This window comes from Corvus moneduloides, chromosome 1 (assembly GCF_009650955.1).
Source record: "Corvus moneduloides isolate bCorMon1 chromosome 1, bCorMon1.pri, whole genome shotgun sequence".
NCBI lineage: Eukaryota > Metazoa > Chordata > Aves > Passeriformes > Corvidae > Corvus > Corvus moneduloides.
Window position 1 is genome coordinate 464,951 of NC_045476.1, and position 18,665 is coordinate 483,615.

The 18,665-nt window shown below is 69.0% G+C and overlaps 2 protein-coding genes and 2 non-coding genes across 15 annotated transcripts; all 4 read left to right on the forward strand.

Annotated features, from left to right (window-relative positions):
* Positions 1-2: 2 nt before the first annotated feature.
* On the forward strand, positions 3-7,895 carry TBRG4 (transforming growth factor beta regulator 4). 4 transcript variants are annotated; one of them, XM_032099588.1, is made up of 11 exons: positions 10-76; positions 838-1,219; positions 1,730-2,044; positions 2,766-2,937; positions 3,460-3,617; positions 4,280-4,390; positions 4,788-4,932; positions 5,432-5,689; positions 6,217-6,328; positions 6,633-6,747; positions 7,523-7,895. In XM_032099588.1, the coding sequence occupies exons 2-11, from the start codon at positions 872-874 to the stop codon at positions 7,646-7,648; spliced, it is 1,860 nt and encodes a 619-aa protein (XP_031955479.1). In that variant the 5' UTR covers positions 10-76; positions 838-871; the 3' UTR covers positions 7,649-7,895. The 4 variants fall into 4 exon arrangements, with proteins under 4 accessions (XP_031955650.1, XP_031955728.1, XP_031955479.1 ...); XM_032099759.1 differs by lacking the exon at positions 6,633-6,747 and having other exon boundaries at positions 3-76; positions 7,523-7,636; XM_032099676.1 differs by lacking the exon at positions 10-76 and having other exon boundaries at positions 811-1,219.
* On the forward strand, positions 5,048-5,181 carry LOC116436086. Its single transcript, XR_004236928.1, has one exon. It is a non-coding gene; the product is annotated as a small nucleolar RNA SNORA5 (small nucleolar RNA).
* On the forward strand, positions 6,013-6,145 carry LOC116436093. The gene has a single exon (XR_004236929.1). It is a non-coding gene; the product is annotated as a small nucleolar RNA SNORA5 (small nucleolar RNA).
* A 1,792-nt stretch (positions 7,896-9,687) lies between the features above and the next one.
* NACAD (NAC alpha domain containing) lies at positions 9,688-18,531 on the forward strand. Of its 9 annotated transcripts, none has more exons than XM_032110567.1 (10): positions 11,397-11,436; positions 12,322-15,102; positions 15,151-16,479; positions 16,750-16,926; positions 17,012-17,100; positions 17,176-17,259; positions 17,577-17,723; positions 17,796-17,927; positions 18,150-18,272; positions 18,391-18,531. In XM_032110567.1, exons 1-10 carry the CDS (start codon positions 11,412-11,414, stop codon positions 18,403-18,405), a joined length of 4,902 nt encoding a protein of 1,633 aa, XP_031966458.1. In that variant the 5' UTR covers positions 11,397-11,411; the 3' UTR covers positions 18,406-18,531. The 9 variants fall into 9 exon arrangements, with proteins under 9 accessions (XP_031964923.1, XP_031966458.1, XP_031968164.1 ...); XM_032112273.1 differs by having other exon boundaries at positions 12,322-15,026; positions 15,132-16,479; XM_032113930.1 differs by having other exon boundaries at positions 12,322-14,883; positions 15,208-16,479.
* The last annotated feature ends 134 nt before the right edge of the window (positions 18,532-18,665 follow it).

The following is an 18,665-nucleotide window of genomic DNA, read 5'->3' on the forward strand; positions in this document are numbered from 1 at the left end:
CGGAGCGGGCGCGACGCGGTGACGTCACAACCGCGCGCCTCGGTGGCGGCCCGTGCGCGGGGCCGGGGCGGGAGAGGTCAGAGAGGGCCGGGAATGGGAACGGGACCGGGAGCGAGAGCGGGACCGGGAGCGAGAGCGGGACCGGGAGCGAGAGCGGGATCGGGAATGGGAACGGGACCGGGAGAGGGAGCGGGAGAGGGAGCGGGAGCGGGAGAGGGACCGGGAGCGGGAGCGGGAGAGGTCAGAGAGGGCCGGGAATGGGAACGGGACCGGGAGCGAGAGCGGGATCGGGAATGGGAACGGGACCGGGAGAGGGAGAGAGAGCTGGGCCGGGAATGGGAACGGGAGCGGGAGAGGGAGAGGGAGTGGGAACGGGACCGGGACCGGGATCGGGAGAGGGAGCGGGACCGGGGATGGGATCGGGAGAGGGAGCGGGATCGGGACCGGGACCGGGGTTGGGATCGGGACCGGGATCGGGACGAGGACCGGGGTTGGGATCGGGATCAGGATCGGGGTTGGGATCGGGACCAGGACCGGGGTTGGGATCGGGGTCAGGACCGGGACTAGGACCAGGACCAGGGTTGGGATCGGGATCGGGGGGCCCGGGGGTGGGGAAGCGAGGCCCGGCGAAGGACCGGGGGGAGGCCGGGAGCGGGGCGGGGCTGGAGAAGAAGAAATGGGGGGAGGCCGGGACCGGGACGAGGGGTGGAGAGGATGGGCGGGGGGGGGGAGCGCCCCCGGAACCGAGGGGGCTCGGCCCGGGGGGAGTTCAGGGCATGGCGGCAGAGTACCGTGGGTCCGGGGGCAGGGCTGTTGAGCGTTCCCGTTCCCGCACAGCTCTCCCGGGATGCGGCGCTGACCCCGCTGCCCCATGGCCGCGCACCTGGTTCGCCGCTGCTGCCGGCGGCTGCTGCTGCCGCCGGCCCCGCCCGTGCCCCCTCCGGGCCCGGCCCTGCGCACCTGCCCGCCCAGGTGGGCCGAGGGGCCCCAGGCGCGGCCACGCGAGGACGGCGCGGAGCAGCAGCTCCGGGAGCTGATCCAGGGAGCGTCCAACCCCCAGGAGCTGCTGCAGGTGAGCCGGGGGCCGGCGCTGAGCAGCAACCTGGCGGCGCTGGCTATCTCCCGCCTGGCCCGCCTGGCCTGCGAGCAGCGCCTGGACACCGAGAGCATCCGCGGGGACCCGCGCTTCCAGCGGCTCCTGAGCACCGTGGATGCGCAGGTGAGGGGGCTCAGGGCTCTGGGCGCGTGTGAGAAGCGAGGGGGAGCACAGGGGGGGCTCCACACAGTACCTGACTGCTCAGGGCACGGCTGGGAGGCGCTGCTGGAACAGGGCTGGGGGTGTCTGCTTTACTCTGCTCCGTGCCTGACCGTTCAGGGCACACCTGTGGGACAGGGCAGCAGGGCCTGGGTCACTCCAGCGTGTTCAGGGGGCACCTGGGAGGTGGCACAGGTAGATGAGCAGCACCCCAAATCCTCATCTGCTACCCCGTCCCACACCTGTCCCTGTCCCAGACCTCGCAGTGTGGCACAGGCCCTGGTGCCCTGTCTCAGTCCTGTCGCTGTCCGAGATCTCCCAGGTGTGGCACAGGCTCTGTGCCCTGTCTCAGTGCTGTCCCTGTCCCAGATCTCCCAGTGTGGCACAGGCCCTGGTGCCCTGTCTCAGTCCTGTCGCAGATCTCCCAGTGTGGCACAGGCCCTGTGCCCTGTCTCAGTGCTGTCCCTGTCCCAGATCTCCCAGGTGTGGAACGCGCCGCTGCTGCAGCTGCTGCGGAGCCTGCCGGCGCTGGGGCTGGCGCGGGGCGGGCGCCCGGCGCGCTCGGTGGAGCAGGAGGTGCTGTGGCGGCTGCGGCGCCTGCCCCTGCGGCAGCTGGTGCACCTGGCCGAGCACCTGGCAGGGCAGGGCCCCGACGGCCTCCTGCTGCCCGAGGTGCTGCGCAAGCTGGAGCTGCGCTGGACCGAGCTGGAGGGGACCCGCACGGTGGTGACGCTCATGGCCAAGGTGGGACACCTGTCCCCCACCCTCATGGAGCGCCTGGAGGACAAGGTGGGACCGCACGCCTGGGCACGGCGCGGGGCACGCCTGGCACGGTGTGACAGTGGGGGGGACCCAGGCCCTCAGCCTGGGCTAGGCGGGGTCACCTGGGGACAGCGGTCCCGCCTGGGGTCACCTGTACCCCCTGTTCTCTGTCTCGTGTCTGTCCCCTGTCCCTGTGCCCCAGGCACTGGAGCTGGCAGAGCAGTTCAATCCCAGAGGAATCCCATCTCCCCTGTTCCACGCAGGCTTTGGAGCTGGCTGAGCAGTTTGATCCTGATGAGATCCCCTCTCACCTGCCCCTTGTCTCAGCTGTGCCCTGTCCCCGTGGCAGGCCCTGGAGCTGGCAGGGCAGTTCAGTGCCTGTGCCCTGTCTCAGCTGTGCCCTGTCTCAGCTGTGCCCTGTCCCCGTGGCAGGCTCTGGAGCTGGCAGGGCAGTTCAGTGCCTGTGCCCTGTCTCAGCTGTGCCCTGTCTCAGCTGTGCCCTGTCCCCGTGGCAGGCTCTGGAGCTGGCAGGGCAGTTCAGTGCCTGTGCCCTGTCTCAGCTGTGCCCTGTCTCAGCTGTGCCCTGTCCCCGTGGCAGGCTCTGGAGCTGGCAGGGCAGTTCAGTGCCTGTGCCCTGTCTCAGCTGTGCCCTGTCTCAGCTGTGCCCTGTCCCCGTGGCAGGCCCTAGAGCTGGCAGGGCAGTTCAGCGCCTGTGCCCTGTCTCAGCTGTGCCCTGTCCCCGTGGCAGGCCCTGGAGCTGGCGGAGCAGTTCGACCCCGACGAGCTGCGGCGGGTGGTGCTGGCGCTGGCGCTGCAGCAGCGCCGCTGCGTGCCCCTGCTGCGGGCCCTGTCCTACCACCTGCTGCAGAAACCCGCCGAGCTGCCCCTGCCCGTGCTCACCGACCTGCTCTTCGCCTACAGTGAGTGCTGGGCTGCTGGGGGGCACCTGGAGGGGACAGGTCCATGGGTCAGTGTTGCTGTCCCGGGGCTGGGAGTTGCCTGGGCTGGCAGTGGGGGGGGACTAGGTCTTCAAGGTCCCAAACCTTTCCTCTCACAGCCAGGTGGGGTGGGGGAATCCAGGTGAGCCTGAGCAGCTCTTCCCCCGTGGGTTATCCCAGTCCTAGGGTGGGAACAGGGGGGCAGGGCATTGCAGGTCACCTCCGTGCTCCAAGTACAAAACCCAGGTCACCTAGGAGGCTGTTCTAGCTGTCCTGTCATTCCAGGTGTCCCAAACCCCTGAGAGCTCAGTGTGAGGCCATTCCATCACTCCGGGTGTCCCCAGTCCCTCCCCAGCTCACCTGGAGCCCCTTTAGGCACTGGGAGGGCTCTGAGGTGTCCCTGGAGCTGTCCCACTCCAGGTGACATTCCCAGCTGTCCCCTGTGGTGTGGGGGGCACAGGACCGAGGTGCCCCCGTGCACTGAGCTGTCCCCCCTTGGCACAGGTAAGCTGAGCTTCCAGCAGCCGCAGGTGCTGCACCGCCTGTCCCTGGAGCTGCAGCCCCACCTGGGCACCCTGAGCCCGGCTCAGGTGTCGCGCTGTGCCCGCTCCTTCGCCAGCCTGCGCTGGCTCAGCCGGCCCCTCGCCGAGGCCATCGCTCAGGTGAGGCCTGGGGGTCAAGGGGGGACCTCACGTGGCCATGGGGGAGGCAGGGGACAGTTTCCTGTCCAGGGGTGTTGTCACCTTCCCCAGCAGGAGCTGGGGAGAGCAGGTTCCCCTCACTGGTCAGTGTTGTCACCTGGGAGCGGGTGGCAGTGAGGGCCCTTCACCTGTCTGAGCTCTGCCACTGCTTCCCAGTGGGAATCGGGGATCGTTTTCTGCTGCATTTGGCTCGATCCAGAGCCTCTGGCTGTGAGTGCTGGTGCTGTTCCAGTTCCATCCCAGTTCACTCCCAGTTCATCTCTGCGCAGTCCCCCATCCAGATGGAGATATTCCAGGACTCCCCATTGGCTGGATCCCTCATATCCCAGGGATCCGTCACATGTGGTGTCCTGCCTAGGACATGGTCCCTGCTGATGGTTCCAACCTTTTCCTTGCTGCTCTTCTCCCAGCTTCCCCAGTTCTTTCCCAGTTCCTTCCGAGCTCATCCCCCTGCTCTTTCCCATCCATACTGGGGTATTTCAGAGCTTCCCCTCGGACCTGGATAAAATCCCAGGATTCCCTCCCTCTCATTTTCCCACCTGGGAGGTGTCTCTGGCTGATGTGTCCAACCTCTCCCTCCCGTCCCTGTTCTGGACAGCCCCAAATTCCCGTTTTTCCCACAGTATTCCCTGGATAATGCACAGAAGCTGTCCATCACCCAGCTGTGCGGGATCCTCGTGTCCTTCGCCCGCCTCAACTTCCAGCCCAGCTCCAGCGAGGAATTCTTCTCCATGGTGACGTCCCTGGAATCGTGGAATTCCCGAGCGGTCTGGGTGGGGAGGGACCTCAGAGACCCCCCACAGCTACAGATTCCTTCCCCAAAGCCCCCCGAATTCCCCGTTTTCCCGTGTCCTGGTGTCCCAAATCCCTCCCAGCTCCCACTTTTGGCACCGGGAGAGGCCCCAGAGGCCCCTCCAGGTGACCCCCCCGCAGCTGTCACCTGTCCCAGAGCACAGGTGTTCCCCTGGCACATTCTCCTGGGAAAGGGGCTGTGGGATGGCTGGATCCATGGAGCGAGGGGCCACAGGATCACTCAAGAGGGACCCTACAGACTCCCCTGGGGGACAGTGGGGACGCCTGGGGACGCCTGCACGGCCGGTCGAGCTCGGCTCCATGTGTCCCCTGTCCCAGGTCCACGAGCAGCTGCAGGGGCAGGAGCAGCAGCTGGATACGCACCTGCTGACGGACGTGGTGTGGTCGCTGTGTGTCCTGCAGCAGGCCCGGCCCCCCCACCTGCGCCAGGTGCTGTCCCCGGAGTTCCAGGCCCGCCTCCGAGGTGAGCCCCGGACAGCGGGACGGGACCGGCCGAGCCCGCGCTGGGATCGGGGATGGGACGGGAACTCCGGCCCCGGGGGGTGGCCTGGGGTCACCTATGGCAGGTGCTGGGCAAGTGCAGCCCAGTCAAATTCGGTCCCTGTCCCCCCATGGCGGGGACCGGCCACCGGCTGCCACAGCGACCTCCGTGGCCACGTGCCCCGTGTCCCCTCCCGTGGGACCCGGGGGGTGAATCCCACCGGAGACATGGGATCTGGGAGTGCCTGGGGCTGGGAGGGGCCTCTCAGCTGCTGGAGTTCCCCTGTTCCTGCAGCCCTGGGGACACAAACGATGTCCCCGGTGTCACATCACATCCCCATGGCTGATAAACCCACCGCGGCTGGACAGCCCCTTCCGGGAGCAGTACTCCCCAAATCCCACCTGAACATTCCCTGGCGCCACCTGGGGCCATTCCTGTGTCCCATGGGTGTCACCTGAGCGTGTCCCCACCTGTCCCACAGGTGACACCTCCCCGCGGGCACAGAGCTCCTGGCTGAAGCTGCTGCACATCAACGCCACGGCCAGGCTGGAGGCCCCGGGCTACCAGGGGCCCTTCCTGCCCCCCGAGGTGCTGGGGGGGGACGGGGACAGGGACAAGGACAAGGAGAGGGAGAAGGCCACCCCCTTGCAGCGGGGGCTGCGGGAGGCGCTGCCGGGGGCGCTGGGGGGCCCTGACCTCATCCGGCACAACGTGAGCACGGTGTACGGCTGGGACATCGGTGAGTGCCGCCCGCTGCCACCTGCCTGGGCACCTTCCACTGCCACCCCTGGCCCTGGCACCCACCCTGGGCACCCCCCACCCCTGCTGCCTTCCCCTGTGACCCCCAGCCCCCCCAGCCCTGTCACCTTCCTGTCACCCCCCAGCTCCAGGCATTCCCAGGTACTCAGAGCTGTGTCACCTTCCCGTCACCTTCCTTGGGCATCCCCCCGGTACGCACTGCCCTGTCACTTTCCCCTGTCACCCTCCAGCCCACCCCAGCCCTGTCACCCACCCTGTCACCTTCCTGGCTCTGTCACACCCCTGCCACCCCCACCACCCCCTTGCAGCCCAGTCAAATTCGGTCCCTGTCCCCCAGTGTCGGGGACCGGCCACCGGCTGCCACAGCAACCTCCGTGCTCTGCGTGTCCCTGTCCCCTCCCGTGGGACCTGGGCAGACAGATCCCCACGGACACGTGCCCTTCCCAGGGTGTGCTCAGGAGAGCCCCTGGGTGGCTCTGAGTCCTCGTGTCCCCTCTGTCCCCGCAGATGCCGAGGCGGTGCTGGACAGTGACAACAAACCTCTGCCCGTGAGGGACTTCACTGCCCCCCACCTGCCCTGCTCCGAGGGGACAAAGCCACTGCCACCGGGGGCCAGGAGGTGGGTGGGGACAGGAGGGTCCCCCGAGGTGGGGGATAGGGGGAGACAGTAGAGGGGAGAGGATGGGGACAGGAGGGGACAGGGAGGGGATGAGGAGGGGGGGATAGAAATGGTCTGTGGGGGAGAAGAGGTGGCAGGAGAGGGAGAGGAGGGGATGTGGGATGGGGACAGAAGGGGGACAAGAAGGGGACGGGACGGGAAGAGAGGGGGCCAGGAGGTGATAGGAGGGGCACAGCTCAGCCAGGGCTGGGGTCTGGGGGCTCCAGGTGCTGCCCATGGTCAGCCCCCTGTCCCCTGTCCCCAGGGTGGCCGTGCTGCGCTGGGAGTTCCCGCAGTTCAGCTCGCGGGGCCGGGAGCTGCTGGGCCGGGGCTCCATGGCCCGCAGGCACCTGCGAGCAGCCGGGTTCCTGCTGGCCGAGGTGAGCGCTGGGAATGCTGGAATTCCGGGTGGGGAGGCACCCCTGAGGCCACCTGGGTGTCCCCAGCACTGCGTGGGCCACCACTGACCCTGGCCCCGGGTGACACATCCGTGTGGCACTTGAGCCCTCCCAGCCCATTCCAGGAGAAATATTCCCAAAATATTCCCAAAAATATTCCCCAGGTATTCCCAAAATCCCACCTGAACCTCCCTCTTGGGAGCAGAGCCCAGCCCCCATCCTGTGAGGTGCCCCCAGGACTCAGGTGTGGCCTCACCTGTGGCCAGCCCAGGGGCGGTCCCTGTGCCTGTGGCCACCCTGGTGACACCAGCCAGGTGCCACTGTCCCCCTGGCACAGCTGGGCACACCTGGCTCCGTCGGGATGGCGGCACTGACACCTCCTGGGGGGCTGCCAGCTCCCCCCAGCCCGGGGCTCAGCAGGGATGAGCCACCGTGATCCCCCCGGGCCACCTGCCAGGTGCCGGGGGAGGGACAGGGGTGACAGGGAGGTTACACAGACGAGCTGATCCTGTGGGGCCATCCAGGATTAACCCCTGGGGGTAATTATAGCCCAGGGGGGAGTGTGACAGTCACGTGTCACCCCCCAGGGTCACTGTCACTCCCCTGGCAGTGTCACTGTCACACCTGGGTGGGCACCGGGACCCCAGATCGGTGTTGAGACCCTCCCAGGTGGGTGCCACGGGACAGCCAGGCCTAGGACAGGAGGGGACACAGCTGGGATCCCCTGGGCCGCTGCCACGTCCCTGTCCCCCTGCAGGTGCCCCACTACGAGTTCCTGGAGCTGAAGCTGGAGCGGCAGCGCGTGGCCTACCTCAAGGACAAGGTGGCCAAGGCCCTGGCCAGTGACACGGCAGGTGACATGGCCACTGACACGGCCACCTAACGCACCCACGTGGCCTCACCTCACCCAGCTGGCCACGTCCCTGTGCCAATGTGACCAGGTCACCACACCGAGGTGGCCCAGCTGCTGAGCCCAGGTGGCCACGTCACCACAGCGAGGTGGTCACGTCACCAGGTCGCCGTGCCCCAGTGGGCATGTCACCACAGCAAGGTCCCGGTGTCCCCACGTGGCTCCAGCGTTGCTGCTCCGTGTTACAAACAGCTCAAATAAACCCAAAACTGTACAGGGATGGTGGCTGGGCATGGTGGCACAGGGGACAGGTGACACTGTGGATAAATGGCACTGGGGATGGGTAACGCTGGGGACGGTGGCATTTGGGACATGACATTGGGGATGGGTGTCATAGGGGACATTGGGGATGGGTGGCACTGGAGACACGACATTAGGGACGGTTGCCATCAGTGCCAGGTGGAATTGGAGCTGGGTGGCATCGGTGCCAGGTGTCATTGGCACCAGGTGACATCTAGGGTGGGTGACACAGGGGCTCGTTGGCATCATGGCCAGGTGACATTGGGACTGGGTGACATTGGGGCCAGGTGACTTTGGAGCTGGGAGATCTCAGGGACAGGTGACATTGGGGCTGGGTGACATCAGTGCTGGGTGACAGTGGGAATGGGTGCCATCCGGGTTGGGTGACACTGTGGGTGGGTGACAGTGGGGTCAGGTGCCATCGGTGTTGGTGGCACGTGGCTGTGCCCGCGCCCCCCGTGCCCCCCAGCCCTGTGCCCGGGGCCGCCGGTCTGAGCCGGGATCGGGATCAGGAGCCACCGGCCTTTATTCCCGATTATCCCGGGATTGTCCCCGGGAGGGACTGGGGCTGGGGCTGGCGCTGGGCGGGGGAGCAGCGGGAGCGGGCACCGGGGACTCCGTGGTTTGGGGGTGTCTCTGACTGGGGGGGTCACGTCCCGGCCGGAGCCCCCCCGGTGTCCCCGTGTCCCTCAGGCCGCGAGTCCCCGCACCGGGGTGGGGGGGACACCAGGTGGCTCAGGACAGCCCTGGGGGTGACGCACAGGGGCCGGGAGGGGCTTTGGGGACGGATTGGCGGCCACCTGGCTCCGCGACCCCTCCGGCCCCCCGGGAGGGGGACACGGCCCGGCTGGGGGGGGACACACGGTGACGGGGGGACACGGCGGGGCCGGGAGCTGCTGAGTCACCGTTCGGGGCTGTGCCTGGCACCGGCAGCGCGGGCACGGCCAGCCCGGGGGGGACAATGCCCGCCCTCATCCTGCACCCCCGGTGCTCCGGGGACACGCGGGGGGGGACACGCGGCTTCTTCCCTCCCCCCATCTCTGGTGTCACCGCACCCGCGCAGACGCTTTTGGGGGGGCTCCGTCCTGTGTTCCCCCCACCCTAATCCAGCCGGGGCACCTCGGGATACTCATCCCCCCTTTTTAAGGGACAAAGTCCCACTCCGGGAGGGGAAAATGAGGCTGGGCCCCCCCCCCCCCGCGCCCCCATCTCTGGTGTCACCGCACCCGCGCAGACGCTTTTGGGGGGGCTCCGTCCTGTGTTCCCCCCACCCTAATCCAGCCGGGGCACCTCGGGATACTCATCCCCCCTTTTTAAGGGACAAAGTCCCACTCCGGGAGGGGAAAATGAGGCTGGGCCCCCCCCCCCCCCGCGCCCCCATCTCTGGTGTCACCGCACCCGCGCAGACGCTTTTGGGGGGGCTCCGCCCTGTGTCTCCCGCCCCCGTTCCTCCCAGGACACCGCGGGATGATCATCCCCCTTTTTTAAGGGACAAAGTGGGGGAAACTGAGGCCGGGCCCCGCCCTCGCGCCCCCCCCCCCCGGAGCTGATGCAAGCGCTGGGTGGGCCCGGGCCCCCCCCCGCCGCAGCGCCTGGCGCCCGCCCCGCGCCCTCTGGCACAAACCCTCTATCGCGACAGAGCCGGGGCCGGGCGGGACACAATTCCCGCTGACATCAGCCGGGCCGGGCCCCCCCGCGCCCCCCCCGCCCCCGCCCCAGCCCCGCTGATGCTCCGGCGCCGCCGCCGCAGCCGCGTCCGCCCGGCCGAGCCGAGCGGGGGGAGCGGGGGGGGCCGGGCCGGGGGGGGGCCGCGGGTAGCGCCGAGCCCGGAGAATCCCTGAAACCCGCCGGGGGGGGCGGATCGGAGAAGGAGAACGGGATGCCGGAGGGAGCGGAGGCAGGTGAGGCCGGGGGGGCGCGGATGGAGCGGGAGGATGAGGAGGGAGCGGGAGGGAAGGGGAGGTGAGGAGAGAGCGGGAAGAATGGAAGCGGAGGGATGGGGGGTGCGGGATAGAGGGATGAAAGACGGAGCGGGGGGATGGAGCCGGAGAATGGGAATGGAACGGGGCGATGAGGATGGAGCAGGGGGACGAAGGACGGAGCCGGAAGGATGAAGGACGGAGCGGAAAGGACGGAGCAGGAGGATGAGGATGGAGCAGGAGGATGGAGCAGGGGGATGAAGGACGGAGCAGGGAGGAGGGAGCCGGAGCCATCAGGATGGAGATGGAGCGATGAAAGGCAGAGCGGGAGCGATGGAGGGCTGAGGGGCGAAGGAATGAGGATGGAGCAGGGGGATGGAGCAGGAGGATGAAGGACGGAGCAGGGAGGGGTGCAGGATGGGAGGATGAGGATGGAGTGGAAGGAAGGAGGGTCGAGGTGGGGGATGAAGGACAGAGGCGCAATGATGGAGCCGGAGGATGAGGATGGAGCGGGAGCGACGGACGACAGAGCAGGAGGGATGGGGATGGAGCCGGGGGATGAAGGGCAGAGACGGAGGATGAGGATGGAGCGGGGGAATGAGGGACAGAGCGGGAATGACGGAGCCGGAGGATGAGGATGGAGCGGGATACGCGGCCCGGCCGCGACTCTCGGCAGCCGCCACCGCCCGGGGCTCCGGGCCCGGCACAACCGGGGGGCTCCGGGGCGGGGCACGGGGGACTTTGGGGACCCCGCTTCAGGGTCACCCCCTCACCCCCAGGAGCCCCAGCGGGGGTCGGTATCGGGTTGTGTCCCCCCCGTACTGGGAGGTGCTGGTGGGACTGGGGGGCTGAGCGTCGCCCCACTCCCAGCACCATCCCACCCCCGGGGTGGGAAACTGAGGCACAGCCCAAGGTCACCCCACACCAGTGTCCCTGGGGGCCACTGTCACGTGTCGGGCGGGCTGGGGACAGCCGGGAGAAATCCCTGGGGTCATCCGCACCTTCCTGAGGGGCTGGGGACAGCGGGGGCAAGGAGAGGGACACACCCCAGTGTCACCCTCCCCCTGTGCCTCAGTGCCCCCCACAGAGCTGAGTCTGGGGGTCCCCGAGAAAGGGGGTGTGGGTCCGGTTTGTACAGGGGGGGTCAGGGCGTGCCCTCCAGGGTGAGCAGAGGGCACCCCAAAACACCCCCCAAGGTGTGGGGCGGCCGCGGCCAGGCACGGAAACGCTGAATTACGGGGATCCCAGCAGCCCCCCCCCCCATTACAGGGCAGAGTCACCCCCAAAACGGCACCGGGGGTGGGAGGGGGGACGGGACCCCCCCTCAATGAGCCTTTCAGGGGTCCCTAGCACGTGGTGGGGGGCGGGGGGGGTTGTGCGCTGGACTGAACCATTTCAGACTGGGGGGGGGAGTAGCGGCACCTGCCCCGCAAATACCCCCGCGGGCCCCGCCCCCTCCCGGCTCCCCCCGCGCCGGCCCCGCCTCCCCCCCGTTTATAACGCCCGGGGTGGGGGGGGGGGGTGTCGGTGCTGCAGGAGGGGTCGGGGGTGACCGCGGGTCCGACCGCTCCCGCCCCATGGATCCATCCCCAGGGGGCTCAGGTAGCGGAGGGAGGGGCCCAGGTGATTGAGGGGGGGTCTCGGGTGTTTTTTGGGGTAGGGGTGGGCAGTGCAGGGCTGAGCACCCCCAAACTCGGTGCGGGGTGCGGACGCGGGGCGCCCGGGGTGGCTGTAAGGGGGGTGCGCCCCCCGCCCGGGGGGGTTCTGTGCGTGTGGAGGGGTCTGGGTTGGGGTCCCGCCTTGCTGCGGCTGCAACCTCGTGCGCCCCGCAGAGAGGGGTGTGGGGACGGGGGCTGCTGGTGGCCCCCAGTTTCACCAGACTTGTGGGGACCCCCCAGGTGCTCTGGGTGGGGTCACCCTGTTCTCCCACTCCCGGATGGGTGGGAGTGACACTAGCCCGCCCCCAGGGCAGTGCCCACGGTGTCCCCCCTTCCACCGTCACGGGATGACCCTGGAGTGGGGGGTGGCACTTAGGGGTGTCCCCTCTCTCCGTGGTGACTCTGGGGGGGCTGTGGCGCTCAGGGGTATCCCCTCTCTCCGTGGTGACTCTGGGGGGGCTGTGGCACTCAGGGGTATCCCCTCTCTCCGTGGTGACTCTGGGGGGGCTGTGGCACTCAGGGGTGTCCCCTCTCTCCGTGGTGACTCTGGGGGGGCTGTGGCACTCAGGGGTATCCCCTCTCTCCGTGGTGACTCTGGGGGGGCTGTGGCGCTCAGGGGTGTCCCCTCTCTCCGTGGTGACTCTGGGGGGGCTGTGGCACTCAGGGGTATCCCCTCTCTCCGTGGTGACTCTGGGGGGGCTGTGGCACTCAGGGGTATCCCCTCTCTCCGTGGTGACTCTGGGGGGGCTGTGGCGCTCAGGGGTGTCCCCTCTCTCCGTGGTGACTCTGGGGGGGCTGTGGCGCTCAGGGGTGTCCCCTCTCTCCGCAGCCCCCCCGCCGATGCCTGCGATCCCCCCGCCGATGCCGGCCAAGGAAGAGGCTCGTCCCCCGCCCGAGGGGGCCAGCTGTGACCCCGGCCCCGCCGCCGCCGCCCCCCCCGGCTCTCCCTGCCGGCCGCCCCCGCCCGCGGACCCGCTGGACACCCGCATTGTGATGGGGGAGGAGACGCGCTGCCCCCCGCCCGAGCCTCGGGGGGGGCCCCCCGTGCCTTGCCCCTTCCCCGCGCCCCCCAAGGAGCCCCCCCCGGGCCGCCCCCCCGCGCTGGACCCCGAGCTGTTCTTCACGGCCCCCTCGACGCCGGTGCGGGCGGGGGGGGCGCGGCCGCCCCCCCACGAGGAGCCGACGGACGGGGACAGCGAGGGGCTGTGCTCGCCCCCCACGTCCCCCTCGGGGTCCTACATGACGGCCGAGGGCGGCAGCTGGGGCTCCTCGGGCACGGCCAGCACCTCCCCGTCCTGCTCCCCCAACCTGGCGGCCGAGGCTGAAGGCCTGGGCGAGGCTGAGGGCGAGGCTGAAGGTCTGGGGGGGACCCTGGTGCTGCCCCCCGGCCTGGGGGACCCCCCGGCCTTCCCCCCACTGTCCCCCGAGGAGGAGGAGGAGGAGGAGGAGGATGATGACGAAGACGGCCCCTTCGCCCTGCCGGGCTGTGCGGACGATGAGGAGGATGATGATGAGGATGGGCAGACGCCGGAGGAGGAGGAGGATGAGGACGAGGACGAGGGCTCGGGACTGATCCCGGCGGCGCTGCTCCCGTTCCGCGGCAGCCTCCTCTTCCAGGCCGAGGCCGTGGAGATCTCGCCCCGGGCCCCCGCCGAGGAGGAGGACGAGGAGGACGAAGGCAGCACCTCGGCGTCCTTCCTGCGCTCGCTGTCCGAGAGCTCCATCCCCGAGGGCGGGGACGAGGCTTTCGCCTTCCGCGACGACACCGACGCCTCCTCGGACTCGGCCGCCTACGACGGGGACGAGGACGAGCGGCTCTACGGCACCGAGCGGCACGCGGGGGACACGGGGACACCCCCGGGCACCCCCCCGGCACTCCTCGGCCCCGCCGGCGTCGAGCTCCACCTCCATGCCGGGTCCCCGTGTCACCCCCCGGGCCAGGACACGGCTCCCGGATCTTTGGGGACACCCCTGGCACCCCCTGGAGGGGACGCAGAGCTGGACGGCGACGCCTTTGTCACCATCACGGGGGCGTGGCCCCCGCCGGAGCCCCCCGAGGAGCTGGCAGCGACAGAAGGTTCTGGAGCGGCGCCGGGACAGGGACCTTGCCCAGAGCTGGCAGTCACTGGCCCTGTCCCCCGGCTGCTCTGTGCCGGGGACCCCCAGAGCCACCAGCTGGGGGGGGCCAATGGGGAGCCCCAGGACGGCCCTGGGGGTGACAGTGATGGTGACAATGACATTGAGCTCAGCACTGGGACAGCTGATGGCCACAGCGAGCTGGACTCTGCAGCCCCCAGCTTGGGGACATCAGTGACACCGACCCCCCTGGATGAGATGGACACTGCAGCCAATAATGTGGTGACACCAGTGTCACCCAGCCTGATGGACACAGTGTACACGGACCTGGTGTCACCAGTGATACCAACCCCACTGGACGAGATGGACACTGCAGCCACCAGCCCAGTGACACCCAGCCCGTCTGATGAGCCGGACACTGTGGCCACTGACATGGTGACACCAGGGACACCAAGCCCACTGGATGAGCCAGACACTGCAGACACTGATGTGGTGACACCCAGCCTGATGGACAGCACAGCTACCAGCCTGGTGGCACCCAGCCCGTCAGATGCTGCAGCCACTGATGCAGTGACACTGGTGACACCAAGCCCCCCAGATGAGCTGGACACTATGGCCACCAGCCTGGTGACACCAAGCCCAGCAGATGAGCTGGACACTGTGGCCACTAACCTGGTGACACCAAGCCCACCAGATGAGCCGGACACTGTGGCCACCAGCCTGGTGACACCAAGCCCACCAGATGAGCCGGACACTGTGGCCACCAGCCTGGTGACAGCAAGCCCAGCAGATGAGCCGGACACTGTGGCCACCAGCCTGGTGACACCAAGCCCACCAGATGAGCCGGACACTGTGGCCACCAGCCTGGTGACAGCAAGCCCAGCAGATGAGCTGGACGCTATGGCCATCAGCCTGGTGACACCAGTGACACCAAGCCCACCAGATGAGCCAGATACTGTGGCCACTGACCTGGTGACACCAGTGACACCAAGCCCACCAGATGAGCTGGACACTGTGGCCACTGACCTGGTGACAGCAAGCCCACCAGATGAGCCGGACACTGTGGCCACCGACCTGGTGACACCTGTGACACCAAGCCCATCAGATGAGCCGGATGCTGTGGCCACCAGCCTGGTGACACCTGTGACACCAAGCCCACCAGATGAGCCGGACACTGTGGCCACCAGCCTGGTGACACCAAGCCCACCAGATGAGCCGGACACTGTGGCCACCAGCCTGGTGACACCAAGCCCATCAGATGAGCTGGACACTGTGGCCACCGACCTGGTGACACCTGTGACACCAAGCCCATCAGATGAGCCGGATGCTGTGGCCACCAGCCTGGTGACACCTGTGACACCAAGCCCACCAGATGAGCCGGACACTGTGGCCACCAGCCTGGTGACACCAAGCCCACCAGATGAGCCGGACGCTGTGGCCACCGACCTGGTGACACCAGTGACACCAAGCCCACCAGATGAACCAGACACTGTGGCCACCGACCTGGTGACACCAGTGACACCAAGCCCACCAGATGAACCAGACACTGTGGCCACTGACCTGGTGACACCAAGCCCATCAGATGAGCTGGACACTGTGGCCACTGACCTGGTGACACCAGTGACACCAAGCCCACCAGATGAGCTGGACATCATGGCCGCTGACCTGGTGACACCGGTGACACCCAGCCTGCTGGACAAGATGGAAGTTGTGGACACTGTCCTGGTCACACCAGTGACATCCACCCTGAAGGATGCTGTGGCCATTGACTTGGTGGCATCAGTGACACCCACCCTGATGGCCACTGCAGCCACCAACCTGGTGACATCAGTGACGCCACCACCCCTGGATGAGAGGCATGCTGCGGCCATCGACCTGGTGACATCGGTGACACCTGCCCTGTTGGACACCACAGACACCGCCCCAGTGACCCCAAGCGTGGCGGACACCACGGATACCACACCGGTGATACCAACCCCCCACGATGAGACGGCCACCGTGACCACTGACGCAGCGACCCCCAGCCCAATGGACACCATGGCCACCCACCCGGTGACCCCCAGCCCCCCGGCCGCTGCTCCTGCCCCATGTCCCCCTCCCCGGGCCGTGTCCCCCGTGGCTTTGGCAGCCGGGGTGGCCCCATCCCAAGAGTCCCCAGCTGTCCCCCCGTGTCCCCTGGCACAGGGGACGCTGTCACAGCCCCCTGGGGATGTCCCTGAGGAGTCGGAGGATGCGGCCACCGCCTCGCCCAAGGCTTTGTCCCCGGAGCTGCCGGACACGTCGCGCTCCCGCACCGCCTCCAGCTTCGTCACCGCCCCCGAGGGCAGCGCCGGAGAGACCCCCCCGCGCCCCCCCGGGCCCCGCGGAGAGCCCGAGGAGGAGGAAGAAGAGGATGAGGATGCGGCCCCCGTGCCCCCCTCGCCGCAGTTCACGGCCTCGGAGCGGGAGGTGTTTGTGGGGATCCCCCCGGCCCCCCCCGAACTGCTCCCACCACCCGGTGCCTTTTCGGGGCGCGGGGCCGGGCCGGCTGTCACCGCCCCGCTCCGGGGGGCCCCGGGGGCCCTGCCCCCCGCCCTGCAGGAGCCGCCCACCCCCCGGCCGGGCCCTGAGCCCCCCGGCCACGCTGCAGGGGGCACCGATGCCAAAGTCCCCCCAAGTCCCCCGGGCCCCCCCGCGGCCCCCCCCGAGCAGCAGGAGGAAGAGGAGGCCGTGGCGGGGGTCGCACCCGGCCCTCTGCCAGCTGCGGGGGCTCAGCCGGGGCCTCCTCCCGAGCCCCCCCGCCCTGCGCCCCCCAAACTCAGCCAAGTGCCTCCTCCCGCCACGCCGGCCCCGCTGGCCCCGAGCCCCCCCCGGGCCCTCCCCAGCCAGGAGCCCCCCCCGGGGCTGCCCCTCTCCAGGAAGCACCTCGAAGGTAAGAGGGCCCCCAAACCCCCCGTGGCTGTGGGACCGGGGTGGGCACCGCCCATGGGGGGACTCCGGGGGGTCCTGGGTGGGTTCAGCCGGATGGGGGGGTTTTGGGGGGCACCACCAGCTCAGGCCCTCCTCCCTTGCCATGGGGTGTTTCGGGGGGGCTGGGGGTGCCTTTGGGGGGTGCCAGGGTGGGCGACAGGGGTGAGCAGGAGGGGCTGCGCCCCCCGAAGGGTTTTGGGGACTCCCCAGCTCAGCCCCTCTGCCCTCACAGCCCCCCAGCCCTCCCCGCAGAAGGAGCCGGAGCCCCGGGGCCGGGCAGGGGGCCCAGGGGCTGGGGGGGGCCGGGCCGCCCCCCGGGGGTCTCTGCAGTCGGAGTCGAGCTCGTCCAGCGAGGCTGAGGCCCCCCGGCCCCCCCCGGCCCCCCAGCGCTGCCAGCCCAACCATCGAGGTGAGGGGCGTCCCGTGGGGTACCCCCGTCTTCGGGGGGTCTGGGGAGCCCCTCTCACCCCCTCTCCCCCCCCCGCTCTGCACAGGGTCCGGGAACGAGTCTGAGAGCAACGACGAGTCCATCCCGGAGCTGGAGGAACCCGAGGGCTCGGAGCCGCCCCCTGCCCAGCCCCAGGTGGGGTTTTGGGGGGTCGGGGGTGGTGGGGGCCCCCGGGGTGTGGGGACCCCGCTGACTCCCCCCTGTCGGCAGGTGCCCCTCGGCCACGCCCTCGGCCCCGGAGAGGAACCGCTCAGCAAAGCCAAGCAGAGCCGCAGCGAGAAGAAGGCCCGGAAGGTGGGGGGTTTTTGGGGGGCTGGGGGTGTCCCACTGGGTTTGGCGTCCCTGTCCCATCCCAGGGCTTGGGGAGGGGGTCAGTCCTGGGGTGTTGAGGGTCAGGTCCCCACTCTGGGGGGTCTCTGGGCAACGCTGGGATGGGACTCGGGGTCCCCATTGTGGGCTGGGGGGGGGACCCATCCTGGCCGTGCTGAGACAACATCCCCCATCTCTGGTGTCCCTGTTATCCCGGGGATTTGGGGTGCTATGGGGGGCTGGATCCCCCCAGGCTGCCGTGCCAGGGTGCAGGGGTCACCCTGTGCCCCCCGGCCCCCCAGGCCATGTCCAAGCTGGGGCTGCGGCAGATCCACGGTGTCACCCGCATCACTATCCGCAAATCCAAGAACATCCTGTTCGTCATTTCCAAACCCGACGTCTTCAAGAGCCCCGTGTCCGACATCTACATCGTCTTCGGGGAGGCCAAGGTGGGCTCGGGGGGCTTTGGGGGGGAGGCCCTGGCTCGGGGGCGGCTGTGCTGACCCCGTGTTCCCCCTCAGATCGAGGACCTGTCCCAGCAAGTGCACAAGGCAGCGGCTGAGAAGTTCAAGGTGCCCCTGGAGCACTCGGCACTCGTGACCGACGCTGCACCTGCCCTGGCCATCAAGGAGGAGAGCGAGGAGGAGGAGGAGGTGAGTGCTGGGGGGCTTCGAGTGCCCCCGGGGGTGCCATGGGGGGGTGACAGTGCTGTGACCCCGTGGGGTGGATGGGACGGGGCTGGAGGTGCAGGGTGCTGAGCTGGGGATGGCTCAGGCCCAGGTTCTGTGGGCGGGGAGGGGGTGCACAGGGGTCCCTGGGGGTCAGGGCTGGGTGTGTGCCCTGGGGGGGTTTGGCAGCACTGTGGCCCCTCCCAGGTGGACGAGACGGGGCTGGAGGTGCGGGACATCGAGCTGGTGATGGCCCAGGCCAACGTGTCACGGCCCAAGGCCGTGCGAGCGCTGCGGCACAACAACAACGACATCGTCAACGCCATCATGGTGAGTGGGGGGCTGTGAGCCCCCCTTTTCCCAGCAGGAACTGGGGCTGTGACCCCCCCCTTTTCTCAGCGGGAATTGGGGCTGATCCCGGAATTCCCGACTCTGCTCTCTCCCGCAGGAACTGACCATGTAGCGGCCGGGGGTGTCCCGGCCCCCTGTATAGATGCACAGAGCCCCCCCACATCCTTCCTCCTGCCCCCATCCTCCTCCTGGCCCCCTGGACTGCTCAATAAAGGCCTCCTGCACCCCTTGGATCGCACCTTGCCTCCCAGGCCTGATTTTGGGAGGTTGGGGAGCCCCTTTCCCAGCAGGGGGATGGGGGGCAGCGCCTGGGGGTGTCACTGGGATGGGGGAAGTGGAAGGACAGGTTTTGGGGGAGAGGCAGCACCCCAG

Coding starts and splice junctions, on each gene's coding strand:
- TBRG4 (XM_032099588.1), top strand. CDS start 872: ATGGCCGCGCACCTGGTTCGCCGCTGCTGCCGGCGGCTGCTGCTGCCG. Junction 2,938..3,459: donor CGACCTGCTCTTCGCCTACA/GTGAGTGCTGGG, acceptor CCCTTGGCACAG/GTAAGCTGAGCTTCCAGCAG. Junction 5,690..6,216: donor GGTGTACGGCTGGGACATCG/GTGAGTGCCGCC, acceptor CTGTCCCCGCAG/ATGCCGAGGCGGTGCTGGAC.
- NACAD (XM_032108131.1), top strand. CDS start 11,412: ATGGATCCATCCCCAGGGGGCTCAG. Junction 16,927..17,011: donor CTGCCAGCCCAACCATCGAG/GTGAGGGGCGTC, acceptor CGCTCTGCACAG/GGTCCGGGAACGAGTCTGAG. Junction 17,724..17,795: donor TCGTCTTCGGGGAGGCCAAG/GTGGGCTCGGGG, acceptor GTTCCCCCTCAG/ATCGAGGACCTGTCCCAGCA.